The sequence below is a fragment of the Protopterus annectens genome, chromosome 3.part0 (assembly GCF_019279795.1).
Source record: "Protopterus annectens isolate FY-2018-M chromosome 3.part0, PAN1.0, whole genome shotgun sequence".
NCBI classification, from domain to species: domain Eukaryota; kingdom Metazoa; phylum Chordata; order Ceratodontiformes; family Protopteridae; genus Protopterus; species Protopterus annectens.
In genome coordinates, this window is record NC_056731.1 from 1931705206 (window position 1) to 1931728689 (window position 23484).

At 44.1% G+C, this 23484-nt stretch overlaps 1 protein-coding gene across 1 annotated transcript in view; it reads left to right on the plus strand.

The window, feature by feature from the left end:
* The window catches only part of PTPN23 (protein tyrosine phosphatase non-receptor type 23), a 1983393-nt gene that overhangs the window by 404112 nt on the left and 1555797 nt on the right, over nt 1-23484 (plus strand). The window contains exon 5 of the mRNA XM_044066015.1: nt 16645-16694. Coding sequence (XP_043921950.1) covers nt 16645-16694 — 50 coding nt within the window. The remainder of the gene's footprint in view (nt 1-16644; nt 16695-23484) is intronic.

The window sequence follows — 23484 nt, forward strand, 5'->3', positions numbered from 1 at the left end:
TTGGCTGGCATGGCAGTCGAAGGAAGAAGAAGACTGAAAGAAGGCTATCCGCAACAATTCCTTTGGAGACAGGACCAACTTGGCACCATCTGAATCCTCCATCCCAGATGCACATGATACTGAAAAGGAGTCAGAACGGACTTTTGGAAGTTGATAGTAAACAAGATGGTGAACTGCAGATCCTGTAACAATTGACTGGGAGGAGGCACCTGAAGCAACAGGTTGTCTAGATAAAGAAAGATCTGAATGCCTTGGAGCCTGCAGAAGGTAATCACAGGAGCTAGGCATTTTTATGAATACCCTTGACAGTAGAGATGCCAAAGGGCAAAACAGAGAACTGAAAATGAGAGGAAGAGACAGAGAAATGTAAAAACTTCCTGAAGAGAGAGTGAAGAGGGATATGAAGGTAAGCATCTTTCAGATCCAAGGACCCTGGAAAAGCCTAGGGTAGTCAAAAAGGAATCAGAGTTTGAAGAGTGAGCATCCGAAAAGAAGGGACCTTGAGAAGGGTGTTGAGCTAGGAGAGAGACAAAATAGTTCTCCAAGTGCCCTCCTATCGAGGAACCAGGAACATTCTGGAATAAAAATCCCTTCCTACTTGGGATGGGAAGGGGGCAGGCTGAAATGTCCCTTGGTGCAACAGGGACCCTAGAATCTCTGGGAAATGAGGAAGTTGCTCTAGAGGAAGTTGAGGAATTCTTGAAAAAGTAGAGCGAGATTTCCATACCATGAAGTTACCTTGACAGATGTTAGAAAGAACCCAAGAGTCTGAAATGAAGAGATGCCAATTTGGAAGACAGAGGGAGAGCTGAAGGGACAAGGGAACCTGATCTAAAAGGGGGGGGGGACTGAATTGTCAAAGAAAAGCAGGCTTGCCACATAAAGGAGGCTTCTGGGCCACAGAACTATGACAAGCCATAGCAGAGGGGGGCCTGCGTGCCACCCTTCCTGCTCTTAGAGGCCTGGCGGGGTTGCCTGTAAACAAAAGCATATCTGGAAGGATAATTCCTCTGGAATTTAAAGATAGATGAAACAAAAATATATTTAAGGTCTTGCATGGTTGCCTTTCTCTTGAAGAAACTTAAACATGTCAGCAGCTGTCCCAAAAAGATGTGTATTATCCAAAGGAGCATCCAACAACTTGGCCTTGTTGTCCTCAGGCAGATCCTGGAGACAAAGCTAAGAATAATGCCTCATGATGCACCCAAAAGTGACAGCGGTAAAAGAGGCATCAGCAACATCATAAATAGCTACAATTAATAGAGTTGCAAGCCACTTGAGGAGTAGAGACTAAAAAAGATAAGGCAGATGATTTGCCATCCATCTCAGGGAGAGCAGAGATAACCTGACAAGCCTGAGCAATCAAGGTCAGAGCATACCTGGTCACTTAGATCTGGTAATTAATAGCCCTAAAGGCCAAACTTTCTTGCCAGTCCTCTCCATTACCCTATTATCCTTATCAAAAGGCAAAAGTATGGAAGAGGGCAAAAGTTTAAAAGGTTTGTCATAAGAGACTAACACCACAGCAGGATCAGCAGAAATATGTTTAAATAAAAAAAGGTTCTATAAGATTCCTGAGGATTGTCTACTAGGTTTCTTAGGAGCAAGAGGCTGAGAATCAGGAGACCTGGAATCAGCAATGAAAGTATTTAACAAGGCAGCCAACACAGGAGGAACTGCCAGTGGTTTATGAGTATCCACCTAAAGCAACTTATAATAATTTTTTCTGAATGTCAGGCACTCGAGAAGAATCCCACTTAAAGTTCCATCATTCTAGCAGTTGTGCCCTAAAAGGGTAATTCCTTGAAAGGAGTGACCGGGTTGACAGTCTCCTCTTCATCAGAACTGTAAACCAAAGGCAAGAGCATCTGTGAAGAATAGGAAAAAAGACCCTCAGCAGACACTGAATCATCATCCAAGGAATCTGGTTCCTTAAGCCATTTAGAAAGGGTAGAGGTCTGAGGAGGAGTGGGTACTAAAACCTCTTGAGGAGGCTTCAGGGCCATTAAGGCAGGAAACAAACCCTGAGTAAACTCTTGCCATTTCCTTTGAGGATCCATAGTGTGGACTGAAACATGCTTCAATTTTTGTCTTTTCTTAGAAGGGACATCATCCCTACTAAATACCGGAGGTTCTGACCCTTGGCAAGATTTGAGAAGAAAACCTGGAATGTCCTCCCTGACCAATATCTGCAGAATCCCTGTAGGACCCCTGAGATAATCAGCCACGGTTCCCCCTTGATGTCCGAAGCAGATGCCTGCAAAGCCTCAGAGGACTTGCAAAAAGGGGGATCCAAGCTGGTGGGGTTGCGGCAGAGTTATCAAACGTAAATGCCGAATGACCTACAGAGAGATTACCTGCATTTAGAGGGACATCTGGTGGAGGCTGGACAGCTAAAGAATCTGGCCAAGATTTCTTGGCTACCTTCTTACCTAGCGAGAGTATCTAGGAGTTAAAGGATTCTGCCATGGTACCCTGGACTAACTGTTTAAGCTGTTGTTTTTCAAGACAAATGGTTTATAAGTGTCTTGGGCACAAATGCCTTACTGATACTATAAGAGGTATGGGCGTGGAAAGAGCCCAAACAAAAAACACACTGTTCGTGACAATAGTTTTGGGGAATCTGCCACCCACACAGACATTTTCTCTCTTGGATGACATGAAAACTAGGTAGTAAAATAAAGTACAAGAAAAGTAAAAAGAAACGATCCCAACAGGGCACTTATCTAGTGTTGATAAATATTCAGTACAGCAACAAGGCTTTCAGACCAACTGGCTAAAGTGGCATTTGAACTTGCGGCAAAAGAAGTTCTAGGTAGTTGCTTCCTACATTCCTTTTATGCCCCACTTTCTGTGCAGGGAGCATAAGTGTGGCGTACAGGGCATACAGTATATTTTTTTTAGGCTTTTTCATACTGGCCGAGTGTCAGGCTGCCGTGAGCAGGACATCCCTTTCATGAAGAATATTGCAACAGTGGTATAGAAGGACATCAAATACAAGCAGAGAGAAAGGGATTGGGGAGTGCTTACTTCAAGACCATCTCTCTTTTGGATATTTCTGCCTTCACTAGGCGTTCTTGTTTTGACTGCAGTTCCAAAAGTCACAACTCTTTTGATGGTTTGGTGCTTTTTAACCTTTGACTGATCCAGCGATATTTAATTTTCTTCAGTGAAGTTATCCATAGAAGAATTCCTTCAGAGTCTGACATAATCTAATGTACCATATCAGTAAATATGAGATGGGGCCTTCTTCGGTGATGTACCTGCCATGCCAGTTGATTTGTAAGAGAGTCTTCTATTGGGGGGTGTTCTTCATGTTTCACTGTTGCAATCATTACATTTGGGTTTTCTGCTTGCAGTAGCCCTCAATCAGCCTGATTAACAAAGTATTGCGTTCTGCGTCGGTTGCTGTCACTTCTTCCATGATGTCAGGTCGTTAGAGGTATAAAACATGCAGCCGACACCATTACATCAGTCTTTCTTGCCATGCGGTGCCCGAAGCAGAAGCAGAAGCAGTTCGCAAGTGCCAGTCGGCCAACTCCTGAAATTTTCTTTTTCGAGTTTCAGAACCGAAGTCTTCAACTAAAGCTAAGTATCCCATTGGGGAAACTTTTTTTCTTGCTCCTTACCAATGTCAGTAAAAGTTAATAATTGCATTACTTATGGAAAGCAAATACCTCACAAAGATTTTCATTCGTACTGTATTCCTTGCCTAGGCCCTGACCACGACGTACCTTGCTGTTGGTTTTGTGCTTTATTTAATCAGCGCACTATCCGTCGTCGGTATATTTTTGCTTCTAAATATTTCAGTGCTCGGTTTAATTATCCAGAAATGTCGTCAGTTAGCCATCCGACTACCAGGATTCTGAAAAAAAGCAAAGATAAAGACAGAGACAGGCCGCCGAGGTCCAAAGCTGCCAACGTTTCTCCTAAGCCAGTCGCCAGTTTGTCGGTACTCAGTGAGGCGCTTTCGCAGCCCCTCATACCCGCTACTTCTGACTCGCAGGCCTCTACTGAGACCCATTCGGAGTCCGGTATGCCGCGAGATGCTTCAACTGTGGAACCTGCGGATGTCTCTACCATAGATGGATCCGGAGCCACTGTGCAGGCACCGGCTTCTGAGTGTGTATTCAGGCCTATGGACTTGCATATTAAACCAACTCCTCCTTCTTCATTTAAGCCAAAATCTTGAACCATGCCTAAGGAATCGATGGCCAGGCCACATGCTCAGGCCTCTATGCCTAAAAAACAAATGATAAGAATGGCTGAAGATCTTATAACTCTAATCAGGGTAAGCCAACCCCCCCCCCCCTTCTAAGAGACCTAGGACTGAAGTTGTTTATGAATCTTCTGACCAGGATTCTGATTTTTCTGATTCTTCTGATGGTTTGGATTTGCCCTTATCTACTTAAGAGGATTCTGATGCAGAGGACTCTATTCCCTCTGCTTCCCCTCCAGAGGATTTTTCTTTTGGTGAAACTTTACATGCTCTAAGGGTGCATCTCCACTGGGAAAACTAAAATTTTTCTGATTCAAAAAAGAAGCTTAGGGATTTCTTACTCCTGCATCAGCATAGGCCTTTAGCTATACCTCCTATAGGATTGTTGTTGATGCCTTTTCAGAGTCTAGTTTGGCCCCTGATTCTTTGCCTTCTTCTCCCAGAAAACCTGACAGATATTACAGGGTTCCTGATTCTCACAAGTTCCTTTTTAAAAATCCTATTGTGGACCCAGAGACTATTTCACAGGGACCCAAGGGCATTAAGGCTTCTACTGCTAAAAATCCTACCCCATCTGATAGAGATTCCAGGGCGCTAGATAGATGGGGTAAGAAAGTTTACACTTCTGCAACCTTAGCCATTAGGGCTTTAAACTGGCAGTTTCATATGTTAAAGTATCAACAACATGTTATTGGATTGCTTAAACAGAAAGATTCCTGACTGTGCTGAAAATAAAGAATTACATGATTTAATGCATTCTGCTGAACAGGTTGGAAAACATACTTTGGAATGTTGATTTGATTCATTAGAGGCCTCTTGCAGGGCTGCTGTAACTGGGTCTGTGCTCAGAAGGCATGCTTGGCTTAAGGAGCAATCTTTGCCTGATCATGTTAAAGCTAAATTGTTGGATGCTCCCTTAAATCCGGACTGCCTGTTTGGCAACAAGGCTGAGGAAGTTCTTAAAAAGATGGAAGGTAAAGCTAAATCTATGCAAACTGTTAAAGATTTCTTACAAGTTCAGCCTCCTAGATTTAGTAGGCACTGGCCCTCTAAAAATTGGTCCTTTCCAGCCCCTTCCAAGTCAAACCCAGACACAGTAGAAATCCCAGGTTTCAGTCCCAAGGGGGACACAAGACTCTGCAGTGGGGGGATTCCGCACCCAAATCTGGGAGTAGTAAGACTCCCCCCTATGGAAAACTGTCTCAATGACTTGCTTTTAAAACTTCCAAGCACTTCCCAACTGAATGCTCCTTTAGGCGGAAAGATTGGTGTGCAGGCCAAAAACTGGGAACTCATTACCCAAGACAAATGGGTTTTAAATATAGTGTCCCAAGGATACAGATTTCACTTCCACATGTTACCAACACCAAGCGGGTGGCCAGATCTACCCCCAAATCAGTGGGCAGAGGCCCAAAATCAAGTACTCTCTCTCTCTTAAACATGGGAGCTGTTCAGTTGGTACCAGAAGTGGAAAAGGGTCAAGGTTTCTATTCTAGACTTTTCCTGGTACCCAGAAAAGGCCATACTTGGCATCCTATCCTGGACCTTTCTACTCTAAACACCTTTCTGGCGATTCCAAAATTCAAAATGCTGACTCTTCACCAGCTGCTTCCTATGCTAGGCAAGGATGCATGGTTGACAACACTAGACTTGAAAGAAGCATACCCTGCACATCTCTATCAAGGAGTCTTGCAGAAGATGCCTATGCTTCAAAGCAGACTACATGCACTATCAGTTCTCTGCACTGCCCTTTGGCTTATCCACTGCGCCCAGGGTATTCACAAAGTGCCTAGCTCCAGTCATTGCATTTTGCAGGCAAAGAAATATACAAATATATCCATACCTGGATGATTGTCTAATTCAGGCAGAAAGCAAGGACATTCTTTTGGATAATCTGGCCTTTGTTCAAAGGGTACTGACTTGTCTGGGGTTCACCATAAATGTAAAGAAATCACACCTGGTACCCTGTCAAATTATATTCCTGGGAGCAAGCTTGAATACAACTTCCCAGATGGCTTTCCTCACGCCAGAGAAACGGATTCATTTGACAACTTACTTCAAACAAGTAGCCACAAAAACCCAGCTTTCTGCAAGGCAAATACTGCAAGCCTTGGGTTTCATGGCCTCCTGCATTCTTCTAATTCCATATGCAAGGCTGCATGCGGTAGCGTTGTCACCTCACAGTAAGACGCTGTCTGGTTGGATTCTCAGCTAAAGCTTCTTCTGCTTGGAGACATGCGTGAATGGGCGTACCTTCGTTAAAGGTTGTGCGTCAGGGCTGGTAACTCGGCACGTAAAAATCAACTACCAATCATTAGCGGACCGGAGTTCCGCTGTGGCGACCCCTAACTGGGAAAAGCTGAAAGACACAACAACAACATATGAGGAAACTACAATGGTATCTCAAAAGCCTATGGATGTCAACTTTCACAGGATCTAGAAGCAAGGATTCCTATCGTACCTTTCCTACACCTAGAGTTCCTTTGGTGCGCATAGGCATGCCACCAAAACAGGGGGCTACCATTCACATTACCCCCTGCCACCCAAATCTTAACAACAGATGCATCAGACTATGCATGGGGGGGCTCACCTGGCAGGAAGTGCATTCAGGGCAAATGGACCCCAAGTCAAATGCAGCTGCACATAAATCAAAAGGAAATGTTAGCTGTACAGAATGCTCTGACAGCCTTCAAGGACCACATTCTTCCAGGACAACTAATGGTAAAGACAGACAACACCACTGTCATGTGGTACATAAACAAGCAGGAGGGGTACACATTATTACCCCCTCTGCAGACAAGCCATGGCATTGTGGAACACAACCTTGAGCTACCAAGTGAATCTACAAGCTCAATTCCTGCCAGGAAAACTAAATACACTGACAGATGGACTAAGCAGAAACCTCATGGACCCACACGAGTGAAAACTGGAATCAAGGATTTTCAACATGTTGGCAAGCAAATGGGGGAGCCCAGATATAGAGCTGTTTGCCTCCCCCCAGAACCATCAACTGGACAAATTTTGGACAAGGATTCCCCACAAGCTAGCTTAGAAAGTGGATGCTCTATCCTTTAGCTGGAAAAAAATCATCAGTTTATGCCTTTCCTCCTCTGCCTCTGCTCTCCAAGGTACTACTAAAGATCAAACAGGCAAGCCAAGGACAATTTTAATTGCACCAGACTGGCCTCACCAACACTGGTACCCACTCTTGTGTAGTGTGTCACGCTTGGCTCCATGGCACCTGTTTCAGACTCCCTGTTGTCTCAGCAGGAGAACCAGATTCTGTACCTTCAGCTGCAAACCCTGAACCTAGCAGCCTGGCTATTTACCTAAGCTCTCCTTTACCATCCATCAGTAAATCAGTGCTGGATATCATTTTAGAGTCAAGGAGGCCTAGTACTAGAAAATTTTATGCTGCAAAATGGAAAAGATTTTGTGCCTGGAACCAATCTCAAGGAATGAATGCAGCAGTGCCCAATTTACCTCCGATTCTACAATACTTGACTGAGATGCTTCATAAGGGCTTGTCCTTTTCCTCCATCAAAATTCATGCTTCCGCCATTTCAGCTCATTATAGCAGAGAGCCACCCCTATTCTCTTACCCACGGCTCAAGCAGTTCCTCAGAGGGGCCATAAATTTAAGGCTGCCCAGGAGAGCTCCAACTCCAGCCTGGGATATTAACTTGGTCTTGGAGAAGCTCACTCTTCCTCCTTTCGAGCCAGCTGCTACTGCAGATTTAAAATTTATTTCCTGGAAAACAGCTTTTCTTTTAGCAATCACTTTTGCAAGAAGGGTATCTGAATTACAGGCCCTTATGGCAGTGGAACCTTTCATCATCTTTCATGCGGACAGGGTGTCCTTAAGAACCAATCCCTCCTTCATGTCCAAGGTGGTATCCAGTGTGGCTCTTAATCAGAACACTCTTACTCCCCTTTTGAAGATTCTGATGCAGAGCAGTCCATTCCTTCTGTATCTCCTCCAGAGGATTTTTCTTTTGGGGAAACCTTGCACACCTTGAGGGAACACTTCCATTGGGAAGGCCAAGACTTTTCTGATTCCAAGAAAAGACTTAGGGAATTTCTTTTCATTTGCCTACCTTCTTTCCTAACCCACAGAACAAAGGGGAATGGTTACTGCACTCTTTAGTTGTGCACAGACCGTTTAGATTCTACTTGGACAGGACTAAACCGCAAAGGAAATTTGAACAACTACTGGTGGCATTTGCTGCAGGGACAGAGGGGAAAGCTATTTCACAACAAACCATTTCAAAATGGATGGGCCACTGCATTAATTTCTGCTATAAGCATCATGGAAAACCTGTCCCTCAGGGCATCAGACACCATTCAACCAGGGTTGCATCTGCTTCTACAGCCTTTCTCCAGGGCGTCCCTACTAGGGACATCCTAGAAGCTTCTACTTGGAGTTCTGTACATAACTTTCACCAAGCATTGTCATTTGCCAGTTTTCTCTAAATCCAGAGCTGGTTTTGCCACTGCAGTCTTGCAGGGCCTTATAGCTAGTCCTAATTCTATTTAAATTCCTCCTCCCAACCTGAGCATTGGGAATCTACCCAACTATAATGACTGCAACAGTGAAACAGGAAGAACATAGTACAGTTGTATACACTTACCATAAATGTAGATGTTCGAGTGTATTCACTGTTGCATTCCTGGATGTTCATCGTGTATAAAGCTGCAGTAATCACAGATGGGTTCTCTGCCGTCAGGCGGGCCCTCGGTCGGCCGAATTCCAACGTCTAGGTCCGGCGTCGGTTGTTGTCGCTTTCTTTCCTGACGTCAGTGAGGCAGGGGTATATAAGACACAGCCGACGCCATTTTCTTCAGTCTTTTTTGCCGCGCGGTGCCCGAAGCAGAAGCAGTTCGCAAGTGCCGGTCGGCCAGCTCCTGAATTTACGAAAAATTGGAAACCGAAGTCTTCTTTAAAGCTAAGTACCCCGTTGGGGAATCTTTTCTTGCCTCAGACTGATGTCAGAAAAAGTTAACAATTGTATTTCTTGTGGGAAGCAAATACCTCATAAGGATTTCCATTCCCTCTGCATACCTTGTTTTGGCCCAGACCACGACGTCTCGGACTGTCGCTTTTGCGCTACTTTCAATAAACGCACTATTAAGCGTCGGGCGGAGTTCGCCCAACACCTTTTTGGTAAAGCCTTTGATTATAAAATGTCGTCGGAGACTCCGACTACAGTTTTGTCCAAAAAACGCAAGGACAAGGACCGACACGCGAGGTCCGCGGTCTCCACCGACACCACACCAAAACCGGCTACACGTGGTCCGGTTCTCAGCGAGACGCCTATGCAGTCCCTGACTACCGACGACACTTCTTTGGCGGTGTCTTCTGTAACCGAGACCGCAGGTACCTCGGCCCATACCCAGACTACAACCACCGAAGCCACTGTGTGTGTTGAGCCTCCTAATGTGGACAGGTCCACTTCCACCCATGGTGTCTTTAGACCCTCATCTTCCTTTTCCATTAAGGCCTTTACTAAGTCCAAACCAGCCAGGCATCCCAAGAGGCCTGTTGCACAGGGCCCATCTCCAGGCCCCATGCCTAAAAGGCAGATGCTTAAAATGGCTGAGGATTTAATTGCTCTTATCAGGGGTTCCCAACCCCCTCCAGACAAGAGACCCAGAGTGGAGGAAGATTCTCCCTCTTCTGATCAGGGCTCCATTTTTTCAGAACATTCTGATGTAGAGGAACACTCTTACTCCCCTTTTGAAGATTCTGATGCAGAGCAGTCCATTCCTTCTGTATCTCCTCCAGAGGATTTTTCTTTTGGGGAAACCTTGCACACCTTGAGGGAACACTTCCATTGGGAAGGCCAAGACTTTTCTGATTCCAAGAAAAGACTTAGGGAATTTCTTTTGTTACCTCAACACAGACCTCTGGCGATACCTCCTGTCTTGGACATACTTGATGATGTTTATTTGGAGGCTTGCCTTAATCCGGATTCCCTGCCTCCTGCCCCAGTCAAGCCTGATAGGTACTACAGAGTTCCTAACTCCCACCAATTTCTTTACAAAAGCCATAATGCTGACCCTGAAACCATTTCTCAAGGCCCCAAGGGGAATGAAGGCATCTACTGCTAAGAATCCACTACCTTCCGAAAGAGAGTCAAGATCCTTAGAAAGGTGGGGAAAAAGGGTATATACCTCTGCCACCCTAGCTATGAGGGCCTTAAATTGTCAGTTTCATATGCTTAAATATCAGCAGTTTCTTTTATCACAATTAAGGAATAAAATGTCTCAACCTGAACAACCAGATTTGAAGGAGTTGCAGGATATGATGCACAGTGCAGAACAAGTGGGTAAACACACCTTACAATGTGGCTATGATGCCCTAGAGGCCTCAAGTAGAGCTGCTGTTACAGGATCAGTCATTCGTAGACATGCCTGGCTTAGGGAACAAATCTTGCCTGATCATGTGAAAGCTAAACTACTAGATGCTCCTTTACAAAAGGATGTGCTATTTGGTACTAATGCTGAGGAGATACTACGGAAAATGGAAGAAAAAGCCAAATCTATGCAAACTGTCAAAGCTTTTCTACAGGTTCAACCACCACGCTTTAGCAGTAATTGGCCTTCTAAAACTGGTCCTTTCCAGCCATGGACAAGCCCCAAAGAGGTAGATACAGGCACAAGGGGCAGAGGACAATCACAAGGATCATATAGAGGCAGGCAATGGCAAACTCCAGCACCAAGAGGTGGAAGACTGCACAACAATACAGGAAACAAACCCAATGACTTCCTCCTTTCCATGCCAAGCAAGTCTCAGCTGGCAGCACCCTTGGGAGGAAAGCTGGCATTATTTACAAGAAATTGGCATATTGTCACAACAGACAAATGGATCCTGGACGTTATAAACAGAGGCTACAGATTTCATTTTCACACTCTTCCAAAATGAGAGGCATGCCAAACCTGCCACACAATCAAAGGGCAGAGGCACAACTACAAATTTCAAAGCTCATAGACATGAAAGCTATTCAAGAGGTACCTACTCACGAACAAGGTCAAGGTTTTTATTCCAGGCTATTTCTGGTACCAAGGAAAGGAACCGACTGGAGACCCATTTTGGACTTATCCATCCTAAACACATTCTTACTGCACAAAATTCAAGATGCTCACATTACAGCAGCTTCTTCCCATGCTGGGCAAGGAGTTTTGACTGGTAACATTGGACCTCAAGGAGGCATACCTGCATGTCCCAATCAGACAAAGCTGCAGAAGATACCTCAGATTTCTTGCAGGTTCAATTCACTATCAATTCTCTGCATTGCCCTTTGGCTTATCTACTGCGCCCAGAGTATTCACGAAATGCCTGGCATCAGTAATTGCCTACTGCAGACTTCAAGGGATACAAATTTACCCTTATTTGGACGACTGCCTGATCCAAGCGGACAGCAAGCACATACTTCTGGAACATCTGGCTTATGTAACACGGTTACTGAATTCCTGTGATACACAGTCAACAAAGAGAAATCCAGGCTAACACCATCTCAGAAAATAACTTTCCTGGGTGCCAACTTGGACACAAACACCCAGATGGCCTATCTTACGCCAGAAAAACAGGGGCAACTAACTCAGTACTTCAAAATACTAGCAAATTGTACCAGGCTTACTGCAAGGAAAATCCTGCAGGCTCTGGGCTTCATGGCATCTTGCATTCTTTTAATCCCATGTGCAAAGTTGCATATGAGGAAACTTCAATGGTACCTAAAAAACCTATGGTCTCAACACAGCCACAGTTTGGAAACAATAATACCAATAATTCCATGTTTGCAAAAGGAATTTCTATGGTGGGCCCAAGCATGTCAAACAAACACAGGTCTCCCATTCTGCAAGCCTCAAGCAAATCAAGTCATCACAACAGACACCTCAGATTACACCTGGGGGGCGCACATGACAGACAGGTGCATTCAGGGCAAATGGTCCCAAAAGGAAAAGCACCTTCACATCAATCAGAAAGAAATGCTAGCAGTGATAAATGCAATTACAGCTTTCAAGGACCTCCTGCATCCAGGACAATTATTGATAAGAACAGACAACACCACAGTAATGTGGTGCATAAACAAACAAGGAGGAACACATTCATACCCCCTGTGCAGACTAGCCATGACACTTTGGAACTTGGCTCTGGAATGGCAAATCGAACTTCAGGCACAGTACTTGCCAGGTTTGGAAAACACGCTGGCAGACAATCTAAGCAGAAATATGACAGATCCACACAAATGGAAGTTGCATCCTCAAGTGTTTACAAAGATAATCCAAGCGTGGGGGAGGCCAGACATAGATCTCTTCGCCTCCCACAGGAATCATCAATTGGAAAAGTTCTGTTCAAGGACCTTTCATCCAAAGGCCTGGAGAGTGGACGCCCTTTCATTCAGTTGGACAGCATGGACAGTTTACGCTTTCCCACCTCTGCCTCTTCTGCCCAAGGTACTCTTGAAAGCAAGAGCAGACAGACCAAAGATGATACTGATTGCTCCAGACTGGCCAAGACAACACTGGTACCCACTCCTGAGGAGCCTAACACATACTCCTCCCTGGTCTCTACCTCTGATGCCTCTTCTGCTGACTCAGCACAGCTACAAAACTCTTCACAGTCAGCTGAAACACTCAATCTCGCTGCATGGAAAATTCCTTAACACCACAACAGACCCTACTCCCCAAAGAGGTGCAGGATGTCATTTTGGAGGCCAGAAGGCCATCTACTAGAAAGGCTTACTCCGCAAAATGGAAACGGTTTTGCTCTTGGAATGAGAAAAAAGGCCAGGACCCTAGAAAACTGAATTTGCCTCAGGTATTACAGTATCTAGCTGAGCTGCTGAACAGTGAACTTTCATTTTCCTCCATAAAAATCCATGCCTCAGCCATTTCTGCAGAATTCAACACTGATCCATCCTTATTCTTTCACCCACTCTTAAGACAGTTCCTCAGAGGGGCTAAGAATATAAGACCACCAAGGAAACAACCAATACCAGCCTGGGATCTTAATTACATTCTAGAAAAATTAACATTGCCTCCCTTTGAACCAGCTGCCTCAACAGATTTGCAATATTTGTCCTGGAAAACAGCCTTCCTTCTGGCCATTACCTCAGCTCATAGGGTTTCGGAACTACAAGCCCTCATGGCTGTGCAGCCCTTTCTCATCTTCCATCAGGACAGGGTTTCCCTTCGAACCAACCCGTCATTTATGCCTAAAGTGGTATCCAGGGTGGCTTTAAATCAAGCCATACACTTACCTACCTTTTACCCCAATCCTCAAAACAAAGGGGAAAGGCTGCTACACTCCTTAGACATCCATAGACAGCTATGTTATTATTTGGACAGAACAAAGCCTTTCAGGAAATCAGACCAACTTTTTGTGTCCTATGCTGTAGAAGCTCAAGGGAAGCCAGTTACCAAACAGACAGTTTCAAAAAGGATAGGCCACTGCATACGGTTTTGTTACTCCTGTCATGGAAAATCTGTCCCTACAGGCATCAGATCCCACTCCTCCAGGGCCACAACTACCTCTACAGCCTTCCTCAGAGGAGTTCCTACCAAAGATATTTTGGAGGCAGCCACTTGGAGTTCTGTGCATACCTTCACAAAACACTACCACCTGACTTTATATTCCAAAACTAGAGCAGGCTTTGCCTCTGCTGTGTTGCAGGGCATTCTGGCTCATCCCAGTTCCACCTAGTGCCTACCACCCTGTGCGTAGCTTTGGGATTCTACCCATCTGTGATTACTGCAGCTGTATGCACGATGAACATAGTACAGTTTTGTACCTACCATAAATGTAGATGTTCGAGTGCTAATACAGCTGCAGTACAGTTTTCCCTTCCTCCTTCCCCTCTTGGTAAAGGCCTAGGGCCTAACCCCTCTTCATACAACCTGATTGGGTTATCCTTCTATGGTATATTTGCTTGCAACTACTGATTTTTGATTATATTGCATTGCATGTATATAAATATAATTTATGTATTGCCTTCCTTCTGGGGGCACCTGACATTTGGGGCAAGAAAGACTGAAGAAAATGGCGTCGGCTGTGTCTTATATACCCCTGCCTCACTGACGTCAGGAAAGAAAGCGACAACAACTGACGCCGGACCTAGACTTTGGAATTCGGCCGACCGAGGGCCCGCCTGACGGCAGAGAACCCATCTGTGATTACTGCAGCTGTATTAGCACTCGAACATCTACATTTATGGTAGGTACAAAACTGTACTTTACCCTCCCTCCAGCCCCCTTTCTTCTTTTGGCTATACCTCTACTTTCATTTATTGTGCTCAAAAAGATTTTTTGATGTATTTGCTTTTTTGTTAGAGGTATATCCTTGTATTTATAGATTTAATTGCTTCCCATTAGGGGGACACCTGACATCTGGGGCAAGAAAACCTGATGTAATGGCGTCGGCTGCATGTTTTATTCCCCTGACGACCTGACGTCATGGAAGAAGGGACAGCAACCGACGCAGGACCCAAGACTTTGTTAATCAGGCCGACTGAGGGCTACTGCAAGCAGATAACCCAAATGTAATGACTGCAACAGGGAATACACTCGATCATCTGCATTTATGGTAAGTGTACACAACTGTACTTTCTTCTTACCCTAAAGCCATTCATCCTATGCTTGAACACTCCATCCAGCATCAGCTGATGCACACCCCCTGGAAGTCAGGTTTGTATATACTTGTGTGTTTTCACGTTGTTCAGTTGGTTAGAACCTGGAGGTGCAAGGGCTGAATACACCCTTCTATTACAGTTATGGTGTCATAGTTTGTACCAGTCAGAGGCTTGCATACCTCCAACTGTGGAAACTAAAAAGTTTTCAGAAATAGTTTAAGCTGGTGAAGTCAGGAGAAGTCTAATTTCTGAAGGCCTTCTCACAGTCTGAGTACTTTACCTATTATTTCCTGTTTATTTGACTAAGTACATCCAGTGTATACCTTTCTTCAGATGATTTAATGCAAGTAACAGCTATCGGTTTCTTATGCAGTTTAAATATTTTTGGCTCTGAACACCCAATTTACATTTGCTGTCCATTATCACCTTTCAATATAACATTTTTTATTGAGTTTATTCATCTGTTAGTGTGGAAATGCTAAAAACACCAAAGTTGTTCCTGTTATTATTACTAAAACTGTTATCATTACTACTGTTGTTTTGCGATTATTTTATAGCATTTGTTTTGTGCTCATGGCTAAATGTTTTGTGTAGTCCCTTTTAGCTATTAAGCTGACACATTAATGTTTTAGCATGGAGGATTCCTTTGTGGACTCTCCTGGGTTTTGATTTTTACTGCCATGAGTTGCATTTCAGTGGTACATGCAACTTATTTACCTTTTTTGTGAAGTTTTGTATGCTATACGAAGCTCTATGTATGTTTTGTTGTATGTTTTTTGTAAAATGTCTCAGAAGCAAGCATTTTGGTAAATTAGAACTCTATCCTATAGACATTTACCCTCCCAGATATAGTGTTGGTAGTAGAGCCAAGTTACTGTATTTCTAGGAGTCATGGTTTAATTTTTTCCAGTTATTCCTGTGATGATGTAGTGCTCCAAGCCTTCTACCCCCAACTTCTGTGCAGCTGCTGTATTTTATTTTGAGTTATCCTTTTCTTAGCAGTCAGATATACAGTTATGTCAGCATCATCATGCATGGTTCTATTCAGGTGATGGATATCTACTGCCCTGTCTTTTTACTTTGGGGCTGCATCACCTCACATTCTCATTTGATCAGGCTGCAGCAACCCTTACATTTTGGGTGCTTGACCCACCCTTTAGAGACTGACTGTCATGGCTCACATCCAGACCTTAATTGCTAGTGTCATAATATGCATGCTTTAGTTCTGCACCAAGAGTCTGTAGGCAAGAGCCCACTAGCCTATTTGTAGCCCTAGGAGGTGAGGGTCAGTCAAAAGGATTGTTGCTGTCATTCACTGTGGGAGATGGGAGTATTTTTCATTATGCTACTAACTCTATCCTCTTGCCATAGTTGTAAATTCCACTAATGTTTGCTTTCAGGGTGCAGATTTGTGCCTGTATACACACTGATATTGTAGTATGTGGCAAACCACTTAATGCAAGCATAACCACCAAGTCCAATAGTGGGAACCAACCATGCCACCCCCGTGTTATGTGAGCCGGCAGTTGTCACCCCCCCAGCTTCTGCAGCATGCTGACTGCTAGGCAAACCCAGATCATGTGGTGCAAAAGCCAGCTTCTCCAGCGTCCAGAAAACTAGTCAAACCTAGATAATGTGTTAGAAAAGGCAGAGGGGTTCATTCTCATTTTGCAGGCAGTGTAAGTGTACATCCTTCATTGTCAGATGTGTTTTCCTACATGTACTGTTAGAAATGTTGAGTTACATATTTGTATATCATATCCTATGTTTAATTCTTTATTATTTTCTAAACAGGTGCATTACATTCCATGCTAGGCGCCATGGACAACAGAGTGTCTGAAGAGGTATGAAATAAGCTGTTCGTTAAAACTAAGAATGTAACCAAAAAGCATGCTTGTTTACTGGTGTTATGCTTTCTGTACTTCATATATCTAGTTTGTGATCGATTACAGCAAGAAAGGTTGTATGTTTGAGATGTGTGTCTTTCTTTTTTAACTGCCTGTCAACCTGATATGGAAATAATTAGCAGATAAACACTTACATAAGCTGCATAAATTGTTTGTAAAAATTTGAGAAAGTAGTAACGTGTTTGTTTTTTTTTAAAGAATTTATCAGCATCAATTTTACCATCCTGTTCCAACAAGTTGTCATACACAGTGCTGATATTTGAATTAATTGTTAATACAAACCCCCAAACCAGTATTACTTGAACATTGGTTGATCTGCTCATTTTCGATCTTAAAACTCGTAATGCTTATTTGATTGCTGAACACAGTGCTGTTTGGTTAATTTTTATGGTGTCGGAACCAAACATGCAAGTACCATAACAATGAGTTCAAAGTACTAACATAAAAATATGTTTTGTACCCAAAGCGCATGCACAAAACGCCACAGTGATAAATGTACTTAAATAGCTGACTCAGTAAGTTTGTGAGTGGTAGCCTGCTGCCTACTTGAATTCAGCTATGTACTTGGGCACCTTTAGTAGCTAGTACTGGAAAAGGGGGGGGGGGGGTGACGAGTCTTAGCTTCTTCAGCTGTTATGAGGGGGGAGAGTAGGATAATGTGGTTATATGCACACACACACACACACACACACACACACACTGTGATAGAAACCTGAGAAAGACTTGGGATCTCATGGAGGTGCTTGTCTGTAAGAGGAATAAGTCCAGCTGATCACTTCACATGGAAGTGACATGCCAGCCTCATGGTTGTTAAAAAGAGTGCACCAGGAATCCAAGCTTAAAGAGAAAACACTGATCCTCCTTGTGAATGACGGTGCCAATCCTAGTAAGTTTGCCCTTCGTGCCAGAGAATTAAAAAGCTTATAGGGCTGTTAGCTAAGTAGAACAAGTAGGTCAGTAAAGTAGCTGGAAGGGGTAAGCGCAACTGGTCAGAGGATTGCAAAAAAAAAAAAAAAATTGCTGTCTGTTTCTAAAAAAAATCTTTTATTCAGAAAGTGGACATATGGCAACATGTTAACATTTAAAGCTACTGTTTCTGCTGTCCTTTGTATCTTCCAACATTTTCACTTTTATGTTATGCAATGTTACCCAGGAAGCAAAGTTAAGATGTCCTTCATGGATGCATCTGCAGTCATAAAAACTGGGTTGTCCTGTCGTCAGGCAGCCCTGCAGTCGGCCGGATTCCAAAGTCCGGGTCCGTCGCACTTCACCCGACGCCATCTCTGCTGGTCTCCGGTATAAAGGCATCAGCCGACGCCATTTTCTTCAGTCTTTCTTGAGAAGCTGTTCACAAGTGCCGGTCGGTCGGATCCAGAGATTTCTACTACAAGACTTAAAAGCTTGGGGACTCTTTCTTGCCTCAGCCGATGTCAGAAAAAGTCAATAACTGTTTAACTTGTGGGAAACAAATACCTCATAAAGATTTCCACTCTTACTGTTTGCCTTGTTTAGGCCCAGACCACGACGTAGCAGCCTGTTCCTTCAACGGTCGGAGTTTGCTGAACAGGATCCTCCGACTACCCAAATTGTTAAGAAACGGTTTCGGCCGAAACCATGGTGAAGCAACCGAGAAAACTGATCAAAGCACAGCTGAATCTTTGACTACTTCTCAGGTTCCTCACCTTTTTACCTACTACAGTGGCTTCTAGTGAATTATCAGACACCATCCCTTTGGATGTCTCTACCCCAGCACGTGGTGCTGCTAGGCCTCCTGCAGCCATGTCCATTAAGGCCTTTGCCAGGGCTAAAGCAGCCAAGTCTACTAAATCAGTGCCTGTTAAACCCCCTCAACCAGGCCTACTTCTAGTTCACAAATGCTTACTCTGGCAGAAGATTTAATATCCTTAATCAGGGGATCTCACCCAGACAGGGCCTCTCAGCCCCAGAGAAGAGACCTAGGGCAGAGCCCCCGAGCCTGTGTCCTCTGATGATTCTCGGATGACTCAGATATTACAGACCAGCCAGAGGCTCCTTTCTCCAATTATGAAGACTCAGATGCTGAAGAATCCATTCCAGCTGCTTCTCCACCAGAAGAATTCTCCTTTGGGGAAACCTTACATGCCATGAGAACAATTCCAATGGCAGCAACAGGATTTCTCAGATTCCAGAAAAGACTTAGGACTTTTCTGCACCTTCCACAACACAGGCCCTTAGCTATACCTCCTGTCCTCTGTTGTGGACGATGCTTTTAATGATGTCTGCTCTGCACCAGATTCCTTACCTCCAGCCCCTGCCAAACCAGACAGATTTTACAGGGTACCAGACACCCATCATCACCTTTACAAGGCCCCACTTGCAGACCCCGAAACCATATCCCAGGGGCCTAAGGCAGTAGCCTCGACCACAGCAAAAACCCTATTCCTTCTGAAAGGGAAGCCAGGTCTTTAGACAGATGGGGCAAAATTATACCTCAGCTACTCTCTCAGCTAGAGCTTTAAACTGTCAGTTTCACATGATACAATACCAAGAGTTTATGCTTGATCAGTTAACTAAAAAACTATCCTCTGGTGACTCTATAGATAAGAAATATGTATTAGAAATGGTAAATAACATACAACAGGTTAGTAACCATTCCTTAAAATGTGGCTATGATGCACTGGAGGCTTCATTTAGATCAGCCATGACTGGCACAGTGATAAGAAGACATGCATGGCTGAAGGAACAAGTCTTACGGATCATGTTAAAGCTAAGTTATTAGATGCTCCTATGGATAAGACCAGTTTGTTTGGTACACCTGCCCAGCAGGTAATGAAGAAAATGGAAGAAAAGGCAAAATCTGTTCAAACGGTTAAAGATTTCTTGCAGGTTCAGCCCCCAAGGTTTAGCAGGAACTGGCCTGCCAAAAATTGGTCCTTTCCTGACTCCACAAGATCCCAAAGGGGCAGGAATAGACGTTCCAGAGGCAGAAACCAATCCAGAGGAGGTGCCTACAGAGGACGACAGTGGCAAGGTAATAGCAGAGGCACAGACTCAGCCACTACCACTACAACAGCACAATCACAGTGACTTAACTCTACATCCTACCAGGGAACAAATATCAGCTCCATTAGGCGGAAAATTAACCTTATGTTCGAAAAACTGGCACTACATCACAAAAGACAAGTGGATTTTGCAAACCATAGACCAAGGTTACCGGTTCCACTTTCACACTTTACCAGTCAAAGAGGAATGCCAAACCTGCCTCCAAATCAAAAACAGAAGCTCTACAGCAGATAATGCAATTAGCAAAGATGAGAGCTGTGGAAAGAGTGCCAATAACAGAACAAGGCAAAGGATTTTACTCCAGACTATTCCTAGTTCCAAGAAAGGAAAAGTTGGAGACCTATTCTCGACCTGTCCACCTTAAATACATACATCATTGTCCCAAAATTCAAAATGCTGACCCTACAGCAACTTCTTCCCATGCTGGGCAAGGAGTGTTGGCTGGTAACTCTAGATCTCAAGGAGGCATACCTGCACGTCCCATTCGACCAATTTGCAGAAGATACCTCAGATTTCTTGCAGGATCAGAGCATTATCAATTCTCAGCATTGCCCTTTGGCTTATCTACTGCGCCCAGAGTATTCACAAAATGCCTGGCATCAGTAATCGCCCACTGTAGACTACAGGGAATCCAAATTTATCCATACCTGGACGACTGCCTGCTACAAGGGGACAACAAAAGCAAGCTGACAACAGATTTACAAAGGGTCATTTACTTGCTACAAGCACTGGGATACACAGTCAATTTACAAAAGTCAAGGCTGATACCATCCCAAACAAGGACATTCCTGGGGGCGGAATTGGACACTGTAAAACAAATGGCATTCCTAACCGCAGAAAACAAAAGAACTCCTCTTTACTTCTTGGCTCTAACAAAACAGAACAAGTTAACAGCAAGAAAAGTCCTGCAGGCCTTGGGCTACATGGCATCATGCATAATCTTGGTTCCACATGCCAGACTACATATGAGAAAACTACAGTGGTACCTAAGGAATTTATGGTCCCAACACAGGCACAGCCTAGAAGCAGAAATTCCACTAATCCAATGCCTAAAACAGGAATTCCGATGGTGGGCACAAGCATGCCAGTCAAACCAGGCCTACCCTTTCACAGCTATCAAGCAAGCCAGACCATCACAACAGACGCCTCAGACCTAGGATGGGGGGCTCACATGCTGGACAAATGCGTACAAGGATTGTGGGCACAGGATCAACTCCACCTGCACATCAACCTAAAAGAAATGCTGGCAGTAAAACTGGCAATCCAAAATTTCAGACCATTTCTCAAAGAGGGCCATTTGATGATAAGGACAGACAACACCACAGTCATGTGGTACATCAACAAGCAGGAGGCACTCATTCATACCCCTATGCAGAATGACTTTGGAGCTTTGGAACCTGGCACTCAGCTACAACATCCAGTTACAGGCAATATTTGTACCGAAAGGACAATACTCTAGCAGACATATTGAGCAGAACCACATCGGATGCACACGAATGGGTACTACAGCCGGACAGCTACAAGACCATCTCAAAGAAATGGGAAGACCACAGATAGATCTATTCCTCTCAATCACCAACTCAAAAATTCTGCACAAGGACATTCCACCCACTTGCATGGAAAGTGGATTCGCTCCTTCAGCTGGAAAGGTCTAACAGCATATGCATTCCCACCTTTTCCTTGATACACAAGGTACTAAAAATCAAGGAGGAACGTCCAAGGATAACCCTGATAGCTCCAAACTGGCCAAGACAACACTGGTACCCATTACTGAGGAGCATGTCTCAGGACAACATGTGGCCAATACCCCTGATGCCTTTGATGTTAACTCAGAACAACTTCAGCATCATACATCCAAACCTAAAAGCAACTGACTGCATGGAACATCACATAGCAGCAACTAACCCAGAACTTTCCCAAAGGGTTAAAGACATTATCCTTGAAGCCCAGACCTTCAACAAGAAGGAACTATGCAGGAAAATGGAAAAGGTTTGTCATTTGGAGCACTGAAAGAGGAAAAGATGTCAATTATAGATATGGCTAACATTCTGGAGTATCTGGCAGAGCTTCTACATACAGGCCTGTCCTATTCCTCCATCAAGATACATGCATCAGCTATTTCAGCAGAATACAGCTTTGATCCACCTGTCTTTTCACATCCTTTACTCAGGCAGTTCCTCAGAGGAATCAAGAATGTAAAACCTCCAAGGAAACCACTATTGCCAGCTTGGGATTTGAACTTTGTGCTAGAAAAATTGACACTCGCACCTTTTGAACCAGCAGCTACAGCGGACCTACAGCATCTATCGTGGAAAACTGCTTTCCTACTGGCAATAACCTCAGCAAGGAGGGTCTCTGAACTTCAGGCCCTAATGGCGGTACAGCCCTTCCTAATCTTCCACCAAGATAGAGTGTCCATGAGGACTAATCCTACGTTTATGCCTAAGGTGATATCCAGAGTGTCTTTAAACCAGGCAATCCACCTACCTACCTTCTTCCCAATCCACAAAACAGAGGGAAAGAATGCTGCATTCCTTGGATGTACATAGACAGTTACGCTACTACCTGGACAGAACAAAAGTAGCAGAAAAACTGACCAGCTTTTTGTAGCCTATGCAACAGGAAGGGAAGGAAAAGCAATTTCAAACAGACAATCTCCAAATGGATAGGAAATTGCATACGGTTCTGTTACTCCTTCCATGGAAAACCAATTCCACAGAACATAAGGCCTCATTCTACAAGGGCACAGCCACTACCACAGCCTTCCTGTGGCAACCAAGGACATTATTGAGGCGGCTACTTGGACCCCCAAGCATTATAACTTACCAATGTACTCCAGATCCCGAGCAGGGTTTGCCACTGCTGTACTGCAAGGGATCCTAACCACACCATAATCTAAATTTTTTCCTCCTCCCTTAGTTGGCTAGTTATGACTGCAGATGCATCCATGAAGGACATAGTACAGTTTTGTACCTACCATAAATGTAGATGTCCGACTGGATAGCATCTGCAGTCACCTCCTTCCCTCTGTGGTATTTACCTCTTAATAGCTAGCTAGTTTATGGTGTATTTGTTTGTATATATGTACATACATGCCTATTTTCTGAGGTTGCCTTCTATCCTTTTGGAAACATTGGCATTTATCCAAAAATTAGCCTTCCAGGAAGGGCAACTGGCATCTGGGGCAAGAAACACTGAAGAAAATGTGATGCCTTTATACCCGGAGACCAGCAGAGATGACGCCGGGTGAAGTGCGACATCAGCGAAGCGACCCGGACTTTTTGAGAATCCGACTGCTGGCTGCCTGACGACAGGACAACCCAGTTGTTATGACTGCAGATGCTATCCAGTTCGGACATCTACATTTATGGTAGGTACAAAACTGTACTTTGCCAGTAGTTTGGGCAAGTGTTTACTTTCCTGAAAAAAAATTGGCCCATCAGGATTTTCAGTATTTGTTATTTTCGTTTCAGGAAAATAACATTCAGTGTTGTGGGTTTCGCAATATGAAAGTAGATCTGTTTATGTATGTGTGTGTGTGTGTGTGTGTGTGTGTGTGTGTATGTGTGTGTGTGTGTGTGTGTGTGTGTGTGTGTGTGTGTGTGTATATATATATATATATATATATATATATATATATATATATGTATATACGTCTGTGTGTATTATTTATATATATATATAT